At 43.8% G+C, this 20,903-nt stretch overlaps 1 protein-coding gene across 1 annotated transcript; it reads left to right on the top strand.

Annotated features, from left to right (window-relative positions):
- The first annotated feature begins 3,514 nt into the window (after positions 1-3,514).
- On the top strand, positions 3,515-20,766 carry SDAD1 (SDA1 domain containing 1). Its single transcript, XM_054825187.1, has 22 exons — positions 3,515-3,697; positions 3,876-3,980; positions 4,405-4,503; positions 4,667-4,777; positions 5,531-5,602; positions 5,691-5,791; positions 7,177-7,234; positions 8,128-8,202; positions 8,980-9,081; positions 9,550-9,619; positions 10,368-10,471; positions 11,201-11,258; positions 11,863-11,921; positions 12,280-12,356; positions 13,448-13,545; positions 13,947-14,023; positions 14,214-14,346; positions 15,327-15,424; positions 15,892-16,085; positions 16,602-16,686; positions 17,108-17,269; positions 19,589-20,766. Exons 1-22 carry the CDS (start codon positions 3,608-3,610, stop codon positions 19,637-19,639), a joined length of 2,079 nt encoding a protein of 692 aa, XP_054681162.1. The 5' UTR covers positions 3,515-3,607; the 3' UTR covers positions 19,640-20,766.
- The last annotated feature ends 137 nt before the right edge of the window (positions 20,767-20,903 follow it).

The raw sequence follows: 20,903 nt of genomic DNA, 5'->3' as shown, positions 1-20,903 counted from the left end.
AGATTTAATGGTAAAAGTGCAAGTGTGTTACTGCATCTGTTCAATGTAGTGCTATGCTGAAGTCTTCAATAGAGATCAGATGCTTGAGCACAGAAGCTAAGCATGTCAAGGTGCTAATGAACTGAATTAAGGAGAAAGATTAACATGCAAATTATTACATCTTTTTTTAGATGAGAGCTTGGTTTTGCCCTAATGAGTTAACAACAGCCCTGTTCTTATGTTGCAATCTTGGCAAACTTAAGGTAAGGCAAAAACTAATTTATTGGCAGCTGTGCAAGCATGGAAGGGATACTATATTGTTTATGCTCTAACTAGCATAATTGGGGTACAGCATGACCTCCTGTTCTGTCTTACTCTTTTGAAATTGGCTCTGTCAAAGGGCTTGGGAAGAAGAGCTGATGACAAAAACCCAATTATTTTCTTTGATTTTGTAGAGAATTAAGCACCTTAATCCTTGAGTTTTGCAGGTTGCTGGACAAGGACCTCTGCATGCAGCAGCAGTAAGCGGCCATGATAAGGAAGGTGGTCATGGAGGGGCTTGCTGGCAATGTGATAATTAAGCTCTTACAGACTGTTACCAGTGGCAGCATCCAGCCCTTCAGGCTCAGGGTATGCGCTAGCAAGTGTCTGTATTCAGTGTAAGTCAAAATGTGTGAATTCCCCTGTGAAGAGACACTGGAAAGAAAGGATTAAATTTCTGTTATGTTTTTTGTCCCAGGACTGTGAGTGAAGAGATGTTAGACCAGCTGAACAGTGTTGCAGCCAGCAGCAAGCGAGCATGTATTCCCCCTCAGCTTTCTGACTGAGTGCTGAGCCTGTACTTTACTTTCAGTAACAACTTGCTCCTGGTGCCTGCAACAGCAGTGGTGCCTAACAGCTGGAGCTTGTCTCAGCAGGCAATGTGCCTGGAGGGGCTTCCTACCCAGAAACCCAGCTGTTGTAAGGGTTTCAGGAAAGCCAAAACTGACCTGAACCAGAAGCTTCAGATTGCCACTGGCAAGCTGTTAGCAAATGGGTGCTCTGGTGGTTACAGCTGGCTGTGATATTCTTACCATGGCAATGAAAGCTTTTTAGTGAGCAAGTCTTGGCTCACTTGAAATGAGAAGTAATAACAATGTTGGACCCCTAATGATGCCATGTTTAATCCTTAATTTTATGTGCATACTGGATAGAAGTTATTTAGAGTACTTTCTAAGTATACATAGAAAAAAGTAAGTTTTTGTTCTACAATGTAAATAAGCAGTAGGAATGTACTATCTTCAGGTTGGAAAAGACCTCGAAGATGAACAAGTCAACAGTCAACCCACCACCACCACTGTGCCTACTAAACCATGTCCCAAAGCTCCCTGTCTACATGTAACCAAAAGGAAATACAATAAGCTATACAATTTAAGAGCTAAGGTTTCTATTGCCTTGTTTTAAAGGTAAACTAATAAAAGAAACTTGACTGGAATTTTTTTATCCTTGTTGAGGCTTCGTATGTAATGCTGGCCTTCTGTGTACACTCATCATTTGAGATGCCTTGTGAAATCAGTTCCCTGAAAGCAGGGGGGAAAGGGAGTATTACTTCTGAGGAGCTTGAGATGCTGTCTTCCTGTGCTACTTGAGCCAGAATCTGTCCTCCCTTACCCTGTAACATAAAGTCCTGAGGAAAACAACCTGCAGCTGTCAGGGGGTGAAAAGCTGGGGAGGGAGCAAGAGGGTGAGCTGTTGGTGTTCAACTGCCCAGGTACTAGGGTCAGGCAGATGGAGAGGAAAAGGCAACCTCTGTGGGGGATAAATAGCACTTGGTGACACATGGAGTTTTAACTTCCTCCTGTTGCTGTGTTTGATTAAACTAATCAGGGTGTGCAGCTGTCATCAGCTGTCCTGAGCCCTAACAGTGAGCACTGTTCATAACAAGAACAGTCATCGTTGCTCTATATAAACTGGGACTGACTTGACTCACATCTGGTCCATCGCAGCTGGCCCCTTGTCCAAATCTTCCCATCTTTTCCTGGGGAACATGCTGCATGCGGACAAACATCCTGATCTCTTGTGCATCGCGTGCTTCTGCCAAACCTTTCTGAAGTGTCTACTGTCAGCTCCTGCTCTGCTTGTCTAGCCTTGAGGTGGGACAGCAAGGATGTTTTGTCTTCAATGAAAAGATTTGTTATACCTCACCTATTGTTTTGGGCTGCCTGTACAACTGGGCTTGTCAATGCCCTCATCGCTTACTGCACCAGGGTGAATGAGATCCAACCCCTCTGAAGGGAAGGAAGGTCAGCATGTGAGTTTGATGGGGGTTTTGTGAAACAAGCTAAATCCCTCATTGTATCCTGAAGGCTGTGCAGCACTGACCTATTAGCAGCCTCTGCCCAGTTATTTCCTACCAAGGGGTTCATGTAAGAGCGCAGAGTCGCCTCCTCCTACCGAGGGGTTAGCAGGAGAACTTCTGCTTCCCCTGGGGCAGAGATGGTCAGTACAGCTACTCGTTGCCTTGAAATGCCTGTATACTTCAGGAGGTTATTGGAGCCTGATGCAAAGCATTTTATATCAGTAACCTCACTTCCATGATAAGCAGGGTAAGTTCTGCCAGGACCAAATAGCAAATCATCAATATGCTGAATACGACCTGCCAGTACCCAGCGTAGGACTATTGGTCTGATGCAATTGCAATTTCTTTGGTTTGATCACTTTAATGCAACAAAGAACAGAAAAGATACTTTTGAACACAAATTTTAGGGAGGTATAAAAGCCTTATGGAAGGATTCTTTCTTAAACAAGTAGGGTGTTTTTTTGAAGTTCTCCTTACTAGTCTTGGGCTAAGTTGAAGAGTTCACTTAGTCTTTATGTCCCAAAGATCTACCCTGGGCACTGCAGCTGGAGATCATAGTATGAGCACAAACCCACCCAGGCTGAGGACATAGCCGTTGCCCTGGACGTAGCACTGGGTGCAGCGGGTAGACCATGCTTCGTGGTCCTTGTGCATGCTACTGGTGGCTGTGTGAGTCACAACACTGCACTCTTAAAGTGGGGAACCAGAGTTGATGGTGTTCTTCGCATGCCTAGGTCTTGGCAGCTTGTCAGTAATGTGGATGTGTGGCACCTGTCATGAGCAACTCAACTGGTAAGGGCTGGAAGATGCAATTCCTCAGCAGTGTTGCCGCACTGCGGGCAGCACTTAGGGTTTAACAAACTGCCCTTCTTTACCCAATTAGGCTATGTGATCCCACCCGCGCTAGTGCAGGGGTGCTGTGCTGGAGTGATGTGATGCAAGAGGGATAAATCATTCGGAAAATGGCAGAGGGGGAGCTGTAGTCACTAAATTAGTCTCGCAGGGGGTTTAAGGTTGCCGGGTTGCCCGAGCTTCGGTCAGCAGAAGGAAGAGGCGCCCGCCATAAGCCGCTTGCCGAACAGCGGAGCAGCCGCCGGCTCCCTCGGAGGCGTTGCAGGAGGAACTGCCGCTCGCAAAAGTATGTCCCTTAGCGGCACCGGTCGGGGGGGGGGGGGCGGGCCAAGATGGCGGCGCCCAGCTGGTGGCTCACGTGTCCCGGCTAAGGGAGGCGGTGGTTCGGCGGGGCGGGGGCGCCGGGTGCGGTGGTACCGGGTCCGTTTCGGGGCCGCCATGTCGGGCCGCCAGGGAAACAAGCTGCCCAGCAACCTGCCCCAGCTGCAGAACCTTATCAAGCGGGACCCCACCTCCTACACCGAAGAGGTACGAAGCTGAGCGGCTCCGCCCGGCTTCCCCGAGCAGCGCCGGGGCAGGAGGGGGTGCCGGGCCGGGGCGGCTGCAGCGGGTTGTATCGGGGTGGGGGGCGCTGAGGGAACTCGGGGGGGGGGGGGGGGGGTGCTGGTGTGAGTTGTGCCGCTGCTCAGCCCCTGCGTGTGCTCAGTTTCTCCAGCAGTACCACCACTACCAGTCCCATGTGGAGATTTTCACCTTCCAGCCGGACAAGCCCAGTAAGGAGCTGGCCGAGCTGGTGATGTTCCTGGCGCAGGTAAGCCGCTGCCCTTCCGAGGGGTCACCCGTGCCTTGGGACCTTCACCACCTACATGTTTGCCCTGAGCGTGACGGTTACGGCAGATTGTCTTTTGTCTCGTTTTGCTGTTAGGGCCCTGACGCAGTCGCTGTAAAACTGTGCGTTGACCGAGATGACTGCAGCAGTGTTTTGTCCCTTTCCAGGAACACAAGTTTTTCTTTTGAGCCTTTGGTGCATTTATTTTAAAAGGATTTTTTTAATGGCACCATACCTCTTATGCCTGAGTGTTGATAATAACCTACTTTCAGTTGTGTATACCGTACTTTTACTATACAAACAATTATAACTTTACCGGTTGCTTACAATATGTCACGCCTTCCCGGGGTTAGGCGGTGGCCCAAGGCTTTGACTGGCGATTTTGGCCGTCTCTGTCTCTGCCCAGGTCGCTCACTGCTATCCAGAACACATGGCCAACTTTCCCCAGCAACTGAAGGAGCTGCTCTCCTACCACCATACGGTCCTGGATGCAGACCTGCGCATGGTAAGGCCAACGCCAAAAGGCGTTGTGGGCAGTCTGTCTCCTGTGGTTAAAGTATACCCTTTACGTGCGAGATGAGAGCTTACGGTTCGCTTTTTAATTTTTTAATGAAGATGGAAAGTGGGGGGTGAGATTTTGGTTCTGAGTCCCTGTTTCTCTCTTACAGACGTTCTGTAAGGCTTTGATCTTGTTAAGAAACAAGAATCTGATAAATCCTACGAGTTTGCTGGAGCTCTTCTTTCAGCTGCTGCGGTGTCATGATAAGCTTCTACGAAAAGTAAGGCTCGCTTACGAAAACCAGTCTCGATTTCCAGCGGGTTTTGATCAACTTGCCAGAAGTAATGCAGCGCTAGCAGGCAGCTGTTCTCCTTTCCTTGATAACAAAATAAGGAAGTTGAAAATAGGTGTGCTTTTCCAGCAATTGATAGTGCCAGAGGCAAGGCTCCATCTATACGTTTGATCAGTAAGGAAGCGTGTTGCTGTAAACATCTTTACCGTGCTATTGCAGGCTGTGGGCCTGGCCTGCCTCGGCAACTGAGCAGCTTGGATGTGTCTGCAGATGCAAACCACAAACGTGCTGCTGTCAGAGCAGGCCTTACTGAGTTAGTTCTGAGAACATCTGAGTAAAACAATCCAAACCAAAATGGCTGCTACTTAAAGCCATATTTCAAGTTTTCTGCCATAAAAGTGAAAATACTTGCTTTCTGCTGCCAGAAGGCCTAAACTGGCTGCCAGAATGTGCTTGAATGAAACAGGGTGGGATTTTTTTTTAAGCCATACTTCGTGCTGTTCATTTTCCTGCCTCGCTGTTTGCACTGCGAATTGAGTATGCTTTTGAAATAGATAAAAATAAAGCATACGTGAGACTTTACAGGGTAACTTCTTGTTGTTTTTCTAACTGTAACTTAAAAGGAAAAATCAGTTTGGTCTCTCATTGTAGTACTTGGAGACTTTGGGGGAATAGCAATGTATCCGCGTTGTTCTCTGCATGACTTGCATAGGTTACTCCCTGTGATCTCTCCATTTACAGACTCTGTATACTCACATCGTGTCGGACATCAAGAATGTCAATGCTAAACACAAAAACAATAAAGTAAACACAGTAAGTATTTAGCTTTCAGATATGCTGCCATGTAACCTCTTGATATTGTGAAAGACGTATAATAACTGTTCCCCAACTTGTTCCTCAGACGCTGCAGAACTTCATGTATACTATGTTGAGAGACAGCAATCCCACTGCTGCGAAGATATCTCTGGACGTCATGATTGAACTTTACAGAAGGAATATTTGGTAGGTCCGGCAGGCTCCGATTGATTCCCCCTTTATCGTGGGGCGGCCGTCCTGCCGTTGCTCGTGGCGTGTTGCGCGCAATGTAACGCTGGGAGGCTCTGACTTAAATGTATTTATCTTCTTTGTGTTCCGGTGGGACTGTATTTTGTGGAATTTAGCTGGGAAGAAATACTGCCTTGCGTGAAGTCTCAGAGCTATTTAGGTTGAATCTGTAATGTTTTAGTTGAAAACAGTATCTAAATTGTATGTGTTGCGTTCGAAACAGGAGCTGTGTGCAGCTTGCTTTTTTGAGCTTTTGCACATAAAGGCTGCTAATGTTGCTATACGGCTTGTCGTGTGCCGTGGAAAGAGGAATTCTGGTTTCGTTTTTCTTGTTCTCTTAAATCTGTAAGTTCATTCCAGAGGACTGATCTAATGGGTGCTTTGATTTTTGGGGTTATTTTGTGAAGCTACTATAGAGTTCCTATTTTTAGTAGGTAGCAGTGTGAAAAATTGTTGCCTTGGTAAGTATTGAAAGGAGCAAGAGTACACTGAGTACTGTCAGTGGCTGTCTTGTACTTAATACGTTGCTGAGTTCTTCTGTTGTGTTACAAAATGCCAGAGCGGGTGTTAGCCAGCAGTAAACTGCATGAGAAGATGGTAGTCTGATCGCTCTGCTTGCTTCTTGACTGTAAAAACATGTTGAAGACTTCTGAGCTGTTCAGTTTGTGACTCCTTTGCTCTTGGTTCTTGCACAGAAATGAACTATGTAGAGAGATACAAATGCGAGTAGCGATACTGCCGGTGAGAGGCGTGTTTGCTGCTTATGTATCTCCAAAAAAGATTAGAATAGATTAATACAAGGGTGAAAAAATAAGGACTGCTGAAAGGTAAAGACTTCTGCGATTTTAGTAAGTAGGTTTGTAAGTACATGAGGCTTGGTATAAAATCAAATTAATTCCTGCAGCTTTGTTTCTTGTAAATCTTTATTTTTAGAGTATAGTTTATTTCAACTATCCACTTGATTTTTCTAATAAAAGTTAGAATTCTGCACTGATTTTTTTTTTCCACCTGGCAGAGTGTTTATTTTCTTGTTATCAGTGGAAAAAATGATAATCTGTCTTCAGTTATTTTACTGGAGATTGCTCTTTCTGTTCCTTCAGTCACACTGTGAACTAGGTGGCATGCAAGTGTATCTATTTAGATGAAGCTACTCTTATGTTAGAATAAAAGAAAATGGCAGCAGCTTAACTCCTTAGTTTGCAAATCTGCTTGGAGCATTGAGAGACTTGATTCTCTTGAAGCTTCCTGATTGTTGGGAGTCACGTTTCACGAGACTTAATTTTCTCAGAATACTTTAGGTTTGGCAATCTTAAGTCAAAAGGTAATGCTTTGCTTTATTCCAGGAATGATGCCAAAACAGTAAATGTCATCACAACTGCCTGCTTTTCCAAAGTCACAAAGGTGAGAACAGAAATCACTTGTAACCTATGCGATGTTTTTGCCTGTGAATGCAACTTTTTATTTCGGTGCTGTAATTGCTAACAAGCTTCACTGATGATTTGTCTTCTGGGTGTTTTACTTTGAAAATGATGCTTGTTTTGTGGGAGGAGGCGGCGTTTGGATCCTATGTGCAGAGCAGCAGAATTGGAAGCTTGTCTATAACGAGTGCAGGCTGGTGTGGGGAGGGTACGTGTACTTTCCGCTGCTGCTCTGGACAGACTGTCAGAATATCGCTGCCTGATAATCTGCGCTGTAAGGCTTTCATTTGTTAGCTGTCAAGAGAGCTGCTATCCCGCCCGGGGCTTGAGTGAATCTTAAGCCTTCTGCCATCTATGTCAGTTCTGCAGAGCTGGAGGTGTTAAAAACTTGTATTGTGGTTTAAGACAAGGTTTTCCGCTAGCTGTTCCATTCAGTGAAACCCAACCAAAAGTAACAAAAACCCCACCAACAAACCCATATAAGCTAATAAAAGTTTGGACTCCTGAGCCCTGTCTCAGGTATCAGCTGTGCAGGAGGAGTTTCTGATAATGTTGCCATGGAGCAATTAGGTGGAAATTGCTTTGCGGAATGATAGGAGGAGAATTTGCATCTTTAAACTTGCTCCGGGCGTTGTGGAAGCTCAGCTGCTTTTAGATTCTCTGTGTGCCTCTGACTGCTGAGGATGGGCAGCAAGAATTGACTGTGTATCTGTAAAACACTTGGGCTTTCGGTCTGTGATTGGTTTTGCTTTCTGTTCCTATTCATGCCTCTAAAAATTGGGAGAGTTTTCACCTAACTTAAGATGTTGATGTAGGGCTGATGTAAATACACTTGTCAGTTTGGCCCATCCTACGTAAACTTACTTTGCTTTTCAGGTCTTAGTTGCTGGTTTGAAGTTCTTTCTTGGGAAGGATGAAGACGAGAAACAAGACAGTGACTCGGAATCTGAGGTGGGTGCCGTGATTAAATCTTCTCCTCTCCGTTTTCAAACTCTAATATACCTGTCATCCTAGTGACCCTGGCTCTGCCAATCTGTCCGCTTCTGTGTGCTTAGTTTTCCATCTCGCTTCCTTCAGATGTTTCTACGCTTCACAAAAAAGTGGAGTGTTTTTGACAGCTGGCCCCAACTGATAGCAGGATGCCTTTGCGAAGAGCTCCTTTGCTTTCCCCTTCTCCTTGTCAAGGAAGCAATTCACTTTGAAGACCTAAGCAGGGACTGGTCTGTCTGGTTCATCAAGACACCGATTGCTAGATGTGTAATGTAGAGTTGTGGCAAGAGGCTTTCACCTGGTGTATGGGAAGCTGGTTTAATTTTTTAGCTATCTGTTTTGTCTTCAGTTTTTCCTTTTGTGCCCCACTTGCCATTTATATACCAACGAACATAATTTGGCTACCTTGAGAAGGCTGATAACCTAACAGCATGTCAGTCAAGAACCTCCTAATACAGGGTATCTTTATTTGTCTGTGACTCTCTCATTAACCAGCTGTAAAAATGACTGTGGTGATGTGCTTTTAAGTGTTTGCGATCTCTCTTGCGTGTGGGTAGGTGGCTAGTTTTACGGAGTCAGGATTTTAAATGCTGGTATTGCTGTATGATGAAATTTAGGAAGAGGGAGAGTTTTCAAATATAGTACGTGATCCTGAAAAATATAGCTACTTTTTGTTTCTCTGATGGCCGTTTGAAGCCTGATGTCACCTGAGTCGTCTTTTCCTTGCATTTTCTCAAGGACGATGCTCCCACGGCCAGAGATCTGATGATGCGGTACGCGACTAACAAGAAAACCACGAAGCGCAAGAAGAAACTGGAAAAAGCGATGAAGGTCCTCAAGGTGAGGAGGGCGGCGTCCGACTTGGCAGCATTTTAGCTTCGTTGTTTAAGTGCAGAAATGTTCTTGTTGCTCCTGTCATCTTCGTGACCTTTTGTCATCTGTTGTAGGTAAAGGTCCTCAAGTGTTTGAGCATCCATTGGCCAGGCATCTGCCACGTTTGCCTGGAAGAGAGCTGTTTTCAAACAGACTCAGAGTCTAAGTTGTGGATTACTTTGGCTCTGGGTACCCTTTGCGTGGTCCCCTACTCTAAAGTATGCGGTGTCTTGATAAAGGACTTGTTAATGCAGCTTCTCTTAGGTCAGGTGGCAGAAAACCCTATGCAGTTGAAAAGAGTCATAGGTTACTTGTTCAAGTGCCTCTCTTTGAACAGAAGAATGGTGAATAGCAGCTTTTAGCAGCAGCCTGAAACTGAAGCACTTGCAGCTATTTCATGGAAAGAAAAAGTCTCTTTTACTTTTTGTTGTGCAGAAGCAGAAGCAGAAAAAGAAGCCAGAGGTGTTCAACTTTTCTGCTATTCACTTGATACATGATCCCCAAGGTAAGCATGTGTTGTTTTTTTGAGTTGTGTTTAATCCCAGATGCTGAAGCTTAGATGCAACTCTGCAAGGAGAACGAAAGTGACGAGTAGATAGAAACGTGACGCTTGTAGAGTGCTTTATCCTAGAGTTTTATAGCGCCTCAAAAAAGTGAGATCAATCCTGTTGCGCTTGTTGTAGCGGAATACTTATACTCGGGCAAGGAAGGAGCAATACTACATCATGTGCTTCAGGTTGCTTCAGATCAGGACGTGGCTCTTGACCTCTTTTTTGTATGTGTGAAGGCTGTAATTTGTGTGAACAGGGACTAGTTTATCTACTGTAGCTTCTTTGGCTTACCCCCTTGAAAAATGTATTTCTGTTACTAGTCTGGTGTTTGTTTAATATCGCTCGACTTGGTCTTAGTGTGATCTAGCAAACCTCTGGGGATTGTGTTTTTCGGATGAACCCAAAATGTATCTAAAAAAGTCTAGATTTAAATACTGACCCTGTGCTTATGATGTGGTGGAACTTGTGCTAGTTTTCCTCTCTGCTGAACCTGTGCTCAGCTTTAGACTTTCTAGGCATGTGAGAAGAAAAATAAGTCGTTGGGAGAAATGAGTTCTCTGGCTGTCTTTAATTTCTTCGTGCAAGGATACTGGGGCTTAAAAAAGCCCCAAACAAAACCGACTGCCTCTTTTAACCTAATCCCAGCTGAGTTATGCAGTGTGCTCTTTAAGTCTATCATAAATCTATTATTGCCTCTTCTAGATTTTGCAGAGAAACTGTTGAAGCAGCTGGAGAACTGTAAGGAACGGTTTGAGGTGAAGATGATGCTCATGGACCTAATATCTAGGCTAGTTGGAATACACGAGGTGCGCATTCCGATAATTTTATAATGATCTGATGCTAGCCGGCCTGGTTTGGGTGGTGGCATGCTCTGGCCTTGTGCCTCTGAAAATGGGGTTTCATTTTTCTGTATGTTGAAAAGTGCAGATGTATGGTCAGGTAGCTGCCGGTGGGCCTCATGGAATGGTGCAGTGGCGTAGACTTGTGTGGTACTAAATGAGCTCTGCCAGAGAAAGCTCTTGGTCTGTAACAGCTGAGCTGTCCCTAACCGAGAGAGCAGAAGGTGATTGTTTCAAGACCTGCGTGCTCCTGCGAGGTTCTTCAAAGGAGAAAGGCTTTTCAAAGGAGTCCAGCAATTGTTTGTGCACTCGCTGAGGTACAGCCAAAGTGTGATCAAAATTACTGGAGTCTCTTTCTGTTTTGGGAGAGAAGGTTACGTCTCTGAGGCCAAGGGAAGTGGCGTGTTGTAGGGTCGTGCAGCAGAGCGCCCTGATTTGAATTCTGTCCCGTCTAACAAGAATCGTTCTCTGGATTTCAGAGTTTGGGATTGAACTTTGTATTTCCTTTGTGCAAGTAATTTCCTGATCTCCATGTATCTCATGCTCGTGACAGGAGAATGCATCATGCCATAAAATCCAAGGCGTTTGGAGAGCAAGCTCTGTAGAATCATTGTTTTAGGGCATATCGGCCTATCAAGGTGTGCTCAAGTTAAAAGACAAGAAGCTAATCTGTTACAATTTATTTCTTTCCTGCAGCTTTTTCTTTTTAATTTCTACCCCTTCATTCAGAGATTCCTACAGCCCCATCAGAGAGGTAAGTAGCTACTAGTAGATAACGCTACTGGTGTTGCTACTACATGATAGACTGCTGGTCTATCATGTCACATGTACAGTCTGTTCTTAGAACTTGTGCTGCAAGCGAAGAGGTAGTAGGAGTAGTCCAGAGAGTGTGGATGAAGGAAGGAAGAGGCCCTGACTGCCCCAAGTGCAGAGCGTTTTGGACTTTTGTGGAAGCTGTGTGTGCTCAATGCTCCTTACACCTGACCATTTGTGAAACGCCAGCGATGGAAGAAAATCCATTTGCTGAGTCCCTGGTTCCTTGCAAATCCTGACGAGTTGAGCAAAGCGTGACTGTCCTTTGCTGCCTTTACAGGTGTTTCACTCTAGTTCTAGAGCATTTCTTTTTGTCTTAGCTGGCTATTAGCAGCTGCACTGCTGCTGGGGTGGAGACCAGACCAGTTTCTAGTGCTTGGTGGGAGAGGAGAAATGGTTGTCCCAAATAACTTGAGACCGAAATGGCTTTAAGGCTTAGGCTGAGCAGCTTGTAGAGTGAGCTCTTTTGGTGGATGTGTTTATTGGCCAGACGAAGCTGTAGCAACGTACTTCAGCATCTTCTTCCCACTTTGCTTTTCTTCCAGAAGTGACGAAGATTCTTCTGTTTGCTGCACAAGCTTCACATCAGCTAGTACCGCCCGAGGTCAGTACTTCACCTGTCTTTGGTGATGTAAAATTGGGCAGCAGGCCAGCATGGAAATAGAACAGATGTGTTTGTGGGGAGGGGGAAAAGGGAATCTGCTCAGACCCTTTGTCTTGAAAAGCTTATGACCACTTTGGCTACTTGTGCAAGTTCCAAGGGATTATTTTGTATAAAACCACCCCGTCTGATGTCTTCATTTCCACAAGAGAATTTGCGTCTAGTGCAGGCTATAGTGCAAAGTCCTGAGCTGTATCTTTCTGTGTGAAAAGGGCTCGGTTGTCTGTTAATAATATGTAATCATTTTCACAATTATATTAAATATGCATTAAGTTTGTTTAACCTTTTTGCTTAATTTCAGATTATCCAGTCAGTGTTAATGACCATTGCCAACAACTTTGTCACTGACAAGAATTCTGGGGAGGTCATGACTGTAGGGTGAGTACAGAATCTCACAAAAACTGTAACACACTCTCTGAATATTCTCCTTTTTTAAGCCGCCTGCAACTTATTCCTGTTGTTCATACTACGCTTTCAAGAACCTGCTTGAATAAAACCAAGTTAGGACGGTATCTGAGCAGAAACTTCGCTTATTTTGGTTGGCAGTGTTTTAAATTCCCCATAATTATGGGGGTTTGTGCTTAGTGCTATGCCTTAACTTTTCTGGATTTTGTGATGGTGCTTTTTTTCTTTGTCATTTGGTCTTGTATTTTTCTACTCGAGTATTGTTATTTCTGCTTTGAGGGCAGACCTCTTGTGTGTGAATTAATATATTGGTATATACTCAGTGAGTGGCTAGCATCATAGTTCAGGACTCTTAACTGGGTTTTGTGGATGAAATTTCACTACTGACAGCAAATGGAAATGTTGCTCTTAGTGAAACTGTAATGTACTTGCTTTGGCTAGTCAGGAGAGGTATTTGTCAAAGCTGTGGTTTAAGTGGAGTAGAGAAGGATCAGTAAACGTAGGAGACAGCTGAACTGTCCTTGAAGAAGACGAAGCATTCAACAGGGGTGGACGATTGCATGTAGACATGTCAATATTTTGTGAGCTACTTCTTTTCCCCTTGGCATGGTTTTAATCCAGGTATTTAACATACTAAGTGTGTGCATGAAGATGGTTTAAACATGCACCTGTGTGAGCCTATGGACTTTGGTTATACTGTCCTTAACCTGCTCATGGTTGACTGCAGAAATGTTTCTTGATTTTATTTTTTAATTTTTTTTTTCGTGGCCTGGTGATTGACTGATTTTCCTGTCCGCCTGGACCCGGATTGCACTTGCGGAATGCTGAGGCTTAGGATTGGACAAAAATAATAGCTGGAGCATAGAGTATGGGCCAAAGATGAAGGGTTTTCGAGAACTGTGGCACGGAGAGCTCCTTGTGATGTTCTCCTCTGTTAGATGAAATGTTGTATAAATGCTGTATAAGGTTCTTCAAGTTCCAGATAATTCAGTCTATTGTTGGGCCAGTGGGAGTGTCTGTCCCAACTGCAGTGTTTAGAAAATAATTCACTTCCAATTTTTTAGAATCAATGCGATAAAAGAAATCACTGCGAGATGTCCGCTAGCCATGACCGAAGATCTGCTCCAAGACCTCGTTCAGTACAAGACTCATAAAAATAAAAGTAAGTGTGTTACGTGGATGTGACTTGTAGATCTCTTTTTCTCCTGTATCATCTGATCCTCCGTTGTTATAGCCTTTGTAATCATAATGTCTTAATTGTTTTTCTGTGGGCTTTTCAATATGTCTGTTGCATTTCTCTGTAGTTTGAGTGTATATATGTAGGAGTCAAAGGGGTAGATATGGCAGGGGAGCTAACTGGCAAAACTGAAGAAGGCAAACTGCTTGCTAATAGAGGTTTAGCCCTAAGGAAGAGCTGTATCCTGCCCTGGAGAAATCAGAGGGAGCTATAATGTCAGAAAAGGCACGGGCAGGCTGTAAATACTGATTATCTGAGTGGGCTTTCAGTTGGCGCAGAATTCTGCTTTTCTATACTTATTTTTGACTCTCTCTATTTCTGGATAGATGTGATGATGTCTGCAAGAACTCTGATACACCTTTTCCGTTCTCTGAATCCAGAGATGCTGCAAAAGAAATTCAGAGTGAGTGTTGTGTTATTTGCATTGCATTCACCACAAGCATAGGCTCACGTGCTGAAAAACGATGAGGAGGACTAGTCTCGTAGCCTCTTGAGAATGAGGTGGAATCACGCCTGCCTCTCCCCAGTTTTTTTCATGGATTTGTGGGCATGAAAATAGCAGCCTGCTTCACATGTATTTTGTTAACTTATAGGGTAAGCCTACTGAGGCCTCGTTGGAAGCCAGGATTCACGAATATGGAGAACTGGATGCCAAAGATTATATTCCAGGAGCGGAAGTACTGGATGTTGAGAGTCAAAAGGAAAAGGGAGGAACCCAAGACGAAGGTTGGCCTTTTTTCTTCACCGCTTCTATTTTGAGCGTCATTGGCACTAAGGTTTTATTTGGACGTAAAACAACTGATGGGGAGGGACTTGAAAACCAAGCCAGAAGAGTTTGGTAAATCAAGCCTGAGGGCATTGGAGATAGTGCCGCTGAGGTGTACTGGAGGAATAAACTCCCTGATATGTCATGTTTCTTAACCATGTGAATGCAGCGATTAGTATAACAGCCTTCTTCGCTGGGGTTTCTGAAGCTGATAACTTTAGCACATCAGTTTGAACAACAACCAAGAGCAGCAATGCATATATATGTGCACATATATATATATATTATATATGGTTGGCTTGGCTTTTAGTGAATGAGATGTACAGAAATGCATTTCCTGTAAAGGCTCTGATCGCCATTGTTCCAGGTTTGTTGAAAGCTGGTAATAAATAAATGTATTAAGGCAACTGCAGCTCACAGGAATGACAAAATACACCAGCTGTTTGAAGCAGTCTGTTGTAGGGGTGCGTGTGTTTTTCCAAAGATCTTGCGCTGCTACATGCAGCTATCGCTATAAAAATTGGTGTCCTAAGTGAATGTGAATGTCATGTTGGGTGCGCTAAGAAATCCAAGCTGAGGATTTTTGCGCAGCTCTGAATCGCTTGCAGTCCAGGTGGGATTTGGTAGCTGAACTTGCTAATGGGGAAGCATGGGAGCCTCTGGTCTGTTCAACTGTGGATGTCTTCTAAAAATCATGAACAAATAGCGATCAGATGTGTGAGATATCTTATGTCTTTGTAATGTCGGTGTAGTTCTAAAGCAGGGATGCGGACAGCCTACAGCTTGCCTGGTTGGTAAGCGCGTCCCTGGGCATAAATGCAGTTAGCCGATAGGTAATCAAAGGTGGTGAGAACTTGCGATCCAATCTGAAATGATTTCAGACTCAAGCAGTTAAACTGAATCTGTACTAACACCACCGTATGCTTCTTGCCCTGAGCAGATGGATGGGAAAGTGCTAGTCTGAGTGAGGAAGAAGATAATGGAGACGGAGAATGGATCGATGTGCATCACTCCTCAGATGAGGAGCAGCAGCAAGTAGTGAGTTCTAAGTGTCTTCTACCCCAAATACAAATAAATCTTGTTATAATAGCAGCCCAGATTGTGTTGCTGTTTACCTTCATGTGGCTGCTCATAAGTAACTATACAGGGCTGCGGAGTAACTCGACCAGAATCAGTGAGGTTGAAGTACTATTTAGCACCTGTGCTGAAGTATGTGTGTTTTAAGCATGAGGGCGAGAGATGGGGGAATTCTGTCTCGGTGCTAAATTCCTTCAATGCTATATTTACGTAAGTGCTTTTATTCACTCTGAGATACGAAGGAGCGGAAGTAATACATCTTTAATGTAAGACTATGAAGAATCCTAACAATGGGTTGTAGCTTTTCCCAACAGTATTGTCCCTGCATTGGTATTTGGGAGGCAAGGGTCGTGGATGAGGGCACGGAAATATTTTGCAAAGCTCTGCATGATTGTTCTTTTGCATTACAATTTTTTTTTTTCCAAAAGGCGGAGAAGGTGAAAAACATGCCCATAGAGGAACGAAAAGCCAAAGCTGCAGCGGTCAGTACAAGCAGGCTGCTAACCCAAGAAGACTTTCACAAAATACGCCTTGCCCAGCTCTCCAAAGAAGTTAATTCTGCACCTGGCAAAGCTGCCAAGAGGAAAATGATTGAAATAGATGATGAAGAGGAGGAGGGCAGGTAGGATATGAAGTATTGATGAGTGCTTTCTCTTCCTTGCAACCTGGTGATGATACAGCTTTTAGTTGCGGAAGGGCACAGACCTCTGCTGTTGGTCAGTATTCCCTCGTGACAGGTGGCAAAGGGCCACCCAGCCTAAAGGGCTCCTGGCCTGGGGAAATTGTTCATGCCTGGGGGAGAAGACATGAGGCACTAATGGGAACTGTGGGACTGTTTTGCTTGCTCAGACCAATAGGCATGCTTTTTGTAGTAGTAGTTGCATGGTTACATCTCCAGAGTTGGTAAACTTTGTGGTTAAAGCAGGACTTGAAAAACAGTAATGAGAGACCTTTGTAAGGTTTCTCCCAAGTGCGAGGATTAGCCTGCGAGAAAGAACAACTGCTTGTGGGAAAGTCTATAGGAAGACAACGACGTTAACAGATGGGTGAGAGATAAAGGGCTGGGAGGCCAACTTATTTTTCTTGCTAGATGAAGCTTTGTGTGTGATGGCCTTTTGTTGGATTTTTGTGTGTACAGAGGAGAGTTGCTATCACTCAGAGATATTGAACATCTGCATAAGAAGCCTAAATCGGACAAGGAGACCAGATTGGCAACTGCAATGGTGAGGATCTTGGCTAATTCATATCCTGTCTTTCTAGATTAGGGTTTGTGTTTTTGTCTCCTGCAGGAGGAGGAGGTGGTGGTGGTGGGGGGGTTGTGGGTGTAAGGCAGGGTGCCCAGCTGCCATCTGTGTTTTGAGAAATGTTTTGTGTATTTTTTTTTTTTTGCTGTTCCATCTGGGCTGTAGCAGATAAACAGCCTCTTGCTGATCACAGGTGACAATGAAAATACAGACACACCCACTTGTTACTGTGACTTAAGAAATACTGCCAGGATGGAGGAATGCATGTAGTATGCACAGAAAGTCATACTGAACCTGGATCCATTACTGCCATAGAACCTGTCGCCTTAGCAGCTGATGGTAACTTGTAGGGAAAGGAAAATGGGAAGATGACCCCTTGTTATTACATTTTCTATTCCAGGCTGGAAAAACAGACAGAAAAGAATTTGTGAAAAAGAAAACAAGAATTAACCCATTTGCCAGCTCTTCCAACAAAGAGAAGAAAAAACACAAGAACTTCATGATGATGAGATACAGCCATAGTGTCCGGACTAAAAATAAGCGTTCTTTCAGGGAAAAACAGGTAATATTTGATGTTGAGAACAGATGGGGCAGTCTGAACAGGAAACTTAAAATGCAGGTAAAGTGCTGTCTATCCTGTGCCCAAAGTTGTTGCTGTTTAATTGCTGGAAAGGCCTGTGGGCTGGGTGGCTTCCCTTGAATCCTACCCAGAGGATCCTATCAGAGATTGCGTTGGTGAAGAATACTTTTGTCTGATTCGTTTCTTTAATATGTGTTGAGGACCGAGCCCTGTTGCAAAGTCATGTGTAGGTTAGGAAGGCAATGATAAAATGGTTTGTTTTCCTTTGTATAAATTAAAGCAGGTCATATTAGAACCCCAACTATAATCCTGTGATGCAAGAAATGTTTCCCCGACATGGAGGAGTTGTTGTTCAGGACATGCTTTTACTGTGTTTCTTTAGTTTCCATATTCTTTCTTTGACCTTTCTCCTATTACTGACACATGACAGCCTCATCTGTCTTGGCCTGGAGGTCATCTAATAGCTTGTCACAAATGTACTTAAAGCACAGGCATAAATGCTATTTGCTACCTATTTAAAAATCTTTGGAAAAAATGAAGTGCTTCAGTGTAGCCTGACACAGTAATTTCACAAAATGCTGTGCTCTGTGGTGATGCCCACGCCCTCTCCCGCTTCCCCAGCTATAGGCTTGGCCCTTGTGAAAGGGCATACAAGCTACGCACAGGTATTGGGCAGTCCGGTTACTGTGTGTTCCCACAGGCTGTGCCCAGGGTAGCTGAAGGGATAGGTATCTAAAAGGCAAGGCAGCAACTTCAGGGAAGGACTTTGCTCCTGAAAGCATTGGGAGGGGAGCCCACAGGTGTCTGGGGTTAGATGAGCTGGCCAGAATGGAGCGTGGACAGGGAGCCCCCCTGCTCCTGTGATGCACCTCAGCTGGGGATAAGGCCCGAACTGTGGCAGCTGTTGCCAGAGAATTGCTGTAGGTATTGGTGTAAAATGTAATACTATATGTATTGTATTGCCTTGCCCTGCTGTGTTTCACCTTGGCAGGGTAAGTCTGTGCTACCAACAAAAATCTGCCTTAAAATCCTTTTATCTAGCCTGGCAGATGGCCAGTCTGGGGTTTTACGGGGTGTTATAAAATTGAGCTCCTTTGAACACATTCCATGAAAAACTTCTAGAATAATCCAGTTACGCAGGGCTCTTGTTTTTGGGTGGTGTTAATTTTTGTGTTTTCTTGCCAGGTTCTGTCGTGTGCTTGAGTGCATTCAGATGCTTCTTTTACAAACCCTCCTTTGTGTGTTGTTTCCAGGATCGTATCATTAGGATAATATATGTTTGCCTGCAATTGGTTGCAGCAGGACTGAAGGCGTTTATTGACTCAATAGAGAGAACATGTCTTAAGTGTTTCTGTTAAACAGGAAAACTTGAAATCATATCCTCTATCATCCTTTTACATGCTATCATTCTGCCTCAGCCCAAATAAGGCTCATGACGTTAACCCAGCTCTCAAAACACACAAAAAACGTCGCAAAAGAACAGTCCAGGCACTTTTAGGAAACTCATGTTTACAATGATTTTTCTACTTGGCTCCCTTTTTGCTAAAAAGCGATCCTGAATGGTTTCAGTCCTTACTCCCAATTAACGTTTCAAGTTTAAATTTTAACAGCAAAAGAGTGAAAGAAGAATTTTTTTCATACTTTTTTCATTAATGTTAGGCCACAGCATCGGTTCTGTTGACCGCAATTTGGAAATATTTAAGAGTTGAAGTACCATAGTTGTAGGATACTGTGTTCTGCTGCCCCCTTTGGTGGTAGAATAAAATGGACTCTCTAGTCCAGAGCTAAATCCCCTTACCAACTAAAACATGTCTGAAAGACACAACCAAGTCTCTTTAGAGTGATAAGGCACTTGTAAAAATTCCAGCATCCCTCCTCCCCCCCTTGAAAAGAAGGTTTGTAATACTGTTACAGAAAATACCATTTAATCCTACTTATCCTTCAGCTGGACTGAAGTTTTTTCTTGGATCCCTTCTAGTGGAATATGAGTCGGTGGAAGAACAGTTTACGTTACTCCAATCTTTGTCATTATATAGGATCTGCTATCGATGTACTGAAATACGTATTTTTGAAGCCCAACTCTTCCTTTAACTGTACTATTGAGTTTAGCTAAATAAGCACAGTGTTTCTGCCACTGTAGTCATTAGCGTTTGCCAGGTACTGCTCCCAGTTCTAGCTGATAAGCAATTAGTGTTTTTCTGAAGTTGAAGAAATTGAAGAGGGTTGTTGATGTGATAGTGTTGTTGTTTCCTTACTTAATATTCTCCTTACCTGAATATTCTGCTCTTGTTTCATCTTTAGCTGGCTCTTCGAGATGCACTTCTGAAAAAGAGAAAACGGCTGCTGAAATAACGAAACAGTCAAGGAGAGTACTACTTAATCACCCTTGAAGAAATAGCCCTGGAAATGCTTGTTTCCACTCTCTACCACCCCAAAGGAAAAAAAAAAAAGGACTGAAGTGCCTGATGGATTTATCTCTATTCTGTTCAGAGTTACAAATTGAACACTTCCAAGCTGTTGGATATTGCATCTATAAGACAGATGGAAGAGGCCTTAATCCTTGCAGGATTTGGGTTTTTTTGAAAGTGTTCTAGGGAAGAAGGCAATTATCTTTTACTGAATATAACTTACTTAGAGCTAGTTTTGTATGTGTAAGTATTAAAACATACAACCTTCTTGTAAAAATATTTTACTTGAAGCAATTGCAAGGAAAAAGAATTTTCTGGCTTAGTCTATAAAGAGTGTGTATATAATGTCTGTGTCTGGCTTAGGGATGTGATTTTACAGAGTAAGCGGCTGCTTTTTACTAGTTTAATAATAATAAAACCAAAATTCTTCTAATACAGGTAAGTTCACGTGAACAATTGGGGGAAGAACAGTTTCATTATGGTTAATGAAAAAAACCAAATCAAGTAGTATAGGGGAGATGGTTTTCATGTTGCCATTTAAATAGAAAGGTAGCACCACACGGAGGAGAAATAAGAATCATATTTTCCTATATCAGTGCATCTTGTGGGGCTTGCTTGTCTGTGATTTTTTTTAAGTATACCTGGGAGGGACATGCATCTGTGGATTCTTTATTTCAAAGGTTGCACTCCTCCTTCAGCCTTGACCTCTGCTGGGACCTGTCATGGGTTCTTGTACCCTACCTAGCCAACTGTTTTATTGGAAACTCGAGGGAGTTTAGTTATAGAACACCCTTGTCAAATTCTGTTTGAAATGGATTTCCGTGGCAGGGAGCAACAGGTGCCACATCTGCACTATAATGGAAAAGCGGTCAGTGGATTTTTTTCCTTTCTTCTTAGGAAACCTGCTAAATGTCTGCATCCCATATGGGAATTCACGTACGTTAGCTCTGTTTATGTTGAACAGGCACTTGTATTCAGTTAGTTTTATATTTTTTGGTTAGTTTGTGTATTTGTTTTGGTTCGTTGTCACATGTTGCTTCCTCCAGCACAATAAGCTTTTAGAGCTTTAAGGTCAAGTGTGTGGTGTGACAAAAAGGAGATTATGGAATTGCCTTTTCCGCACGATTATCCACAACAGGGGCCGCATGCAATATACGTATTAACCCCCAGCTTTCCTCCCTTCCTTTTCCGTTGAATTTGCATCCCTC

Source organism: Grus americana, chromosome 4 (assembly GCF_028858705.1).
Source record: "Grus americana isolate bGruAme1 chromosome 4, bGruAme1.mat, whole genome shotgun sequence".
NCBI classification, from domain to species: Eukaryota; Metazoa; Chordata; class Aves; order Gruiformes; family Gruidae; genus Grus; species Grus americana.
Note: the sequence above shows the minus strand (reverse complement) of the source record. Positions and strands in the feature narration are given on the sequence as shown.

Excerpts from the sequence above, each read along its gene's own strand:
- SDAD1 (XM_054825187.1), top strand. The coding sequence starts at position 3,608 with ATGTCGGGCCGCCAGGGAAACAAGCTGCCCAGCAACCTGCCCCAGCTG. Across the intron at positions 4,504-4,666 it reads TGGATGCAGACCTGCGCATG|ACGTTCTGTAAGGCTTTGAT; the intron begins GTAAGGCCAACG and ends TCTCTCTTACAG. Across the intron at positions 4,778-5,530 it reads ATGATAAGCTTCTACGAAAA|ACTCTGTATACTCACATCGT; the intron begins GTAAGGCTCGCT and ends CTCCATTTACAG.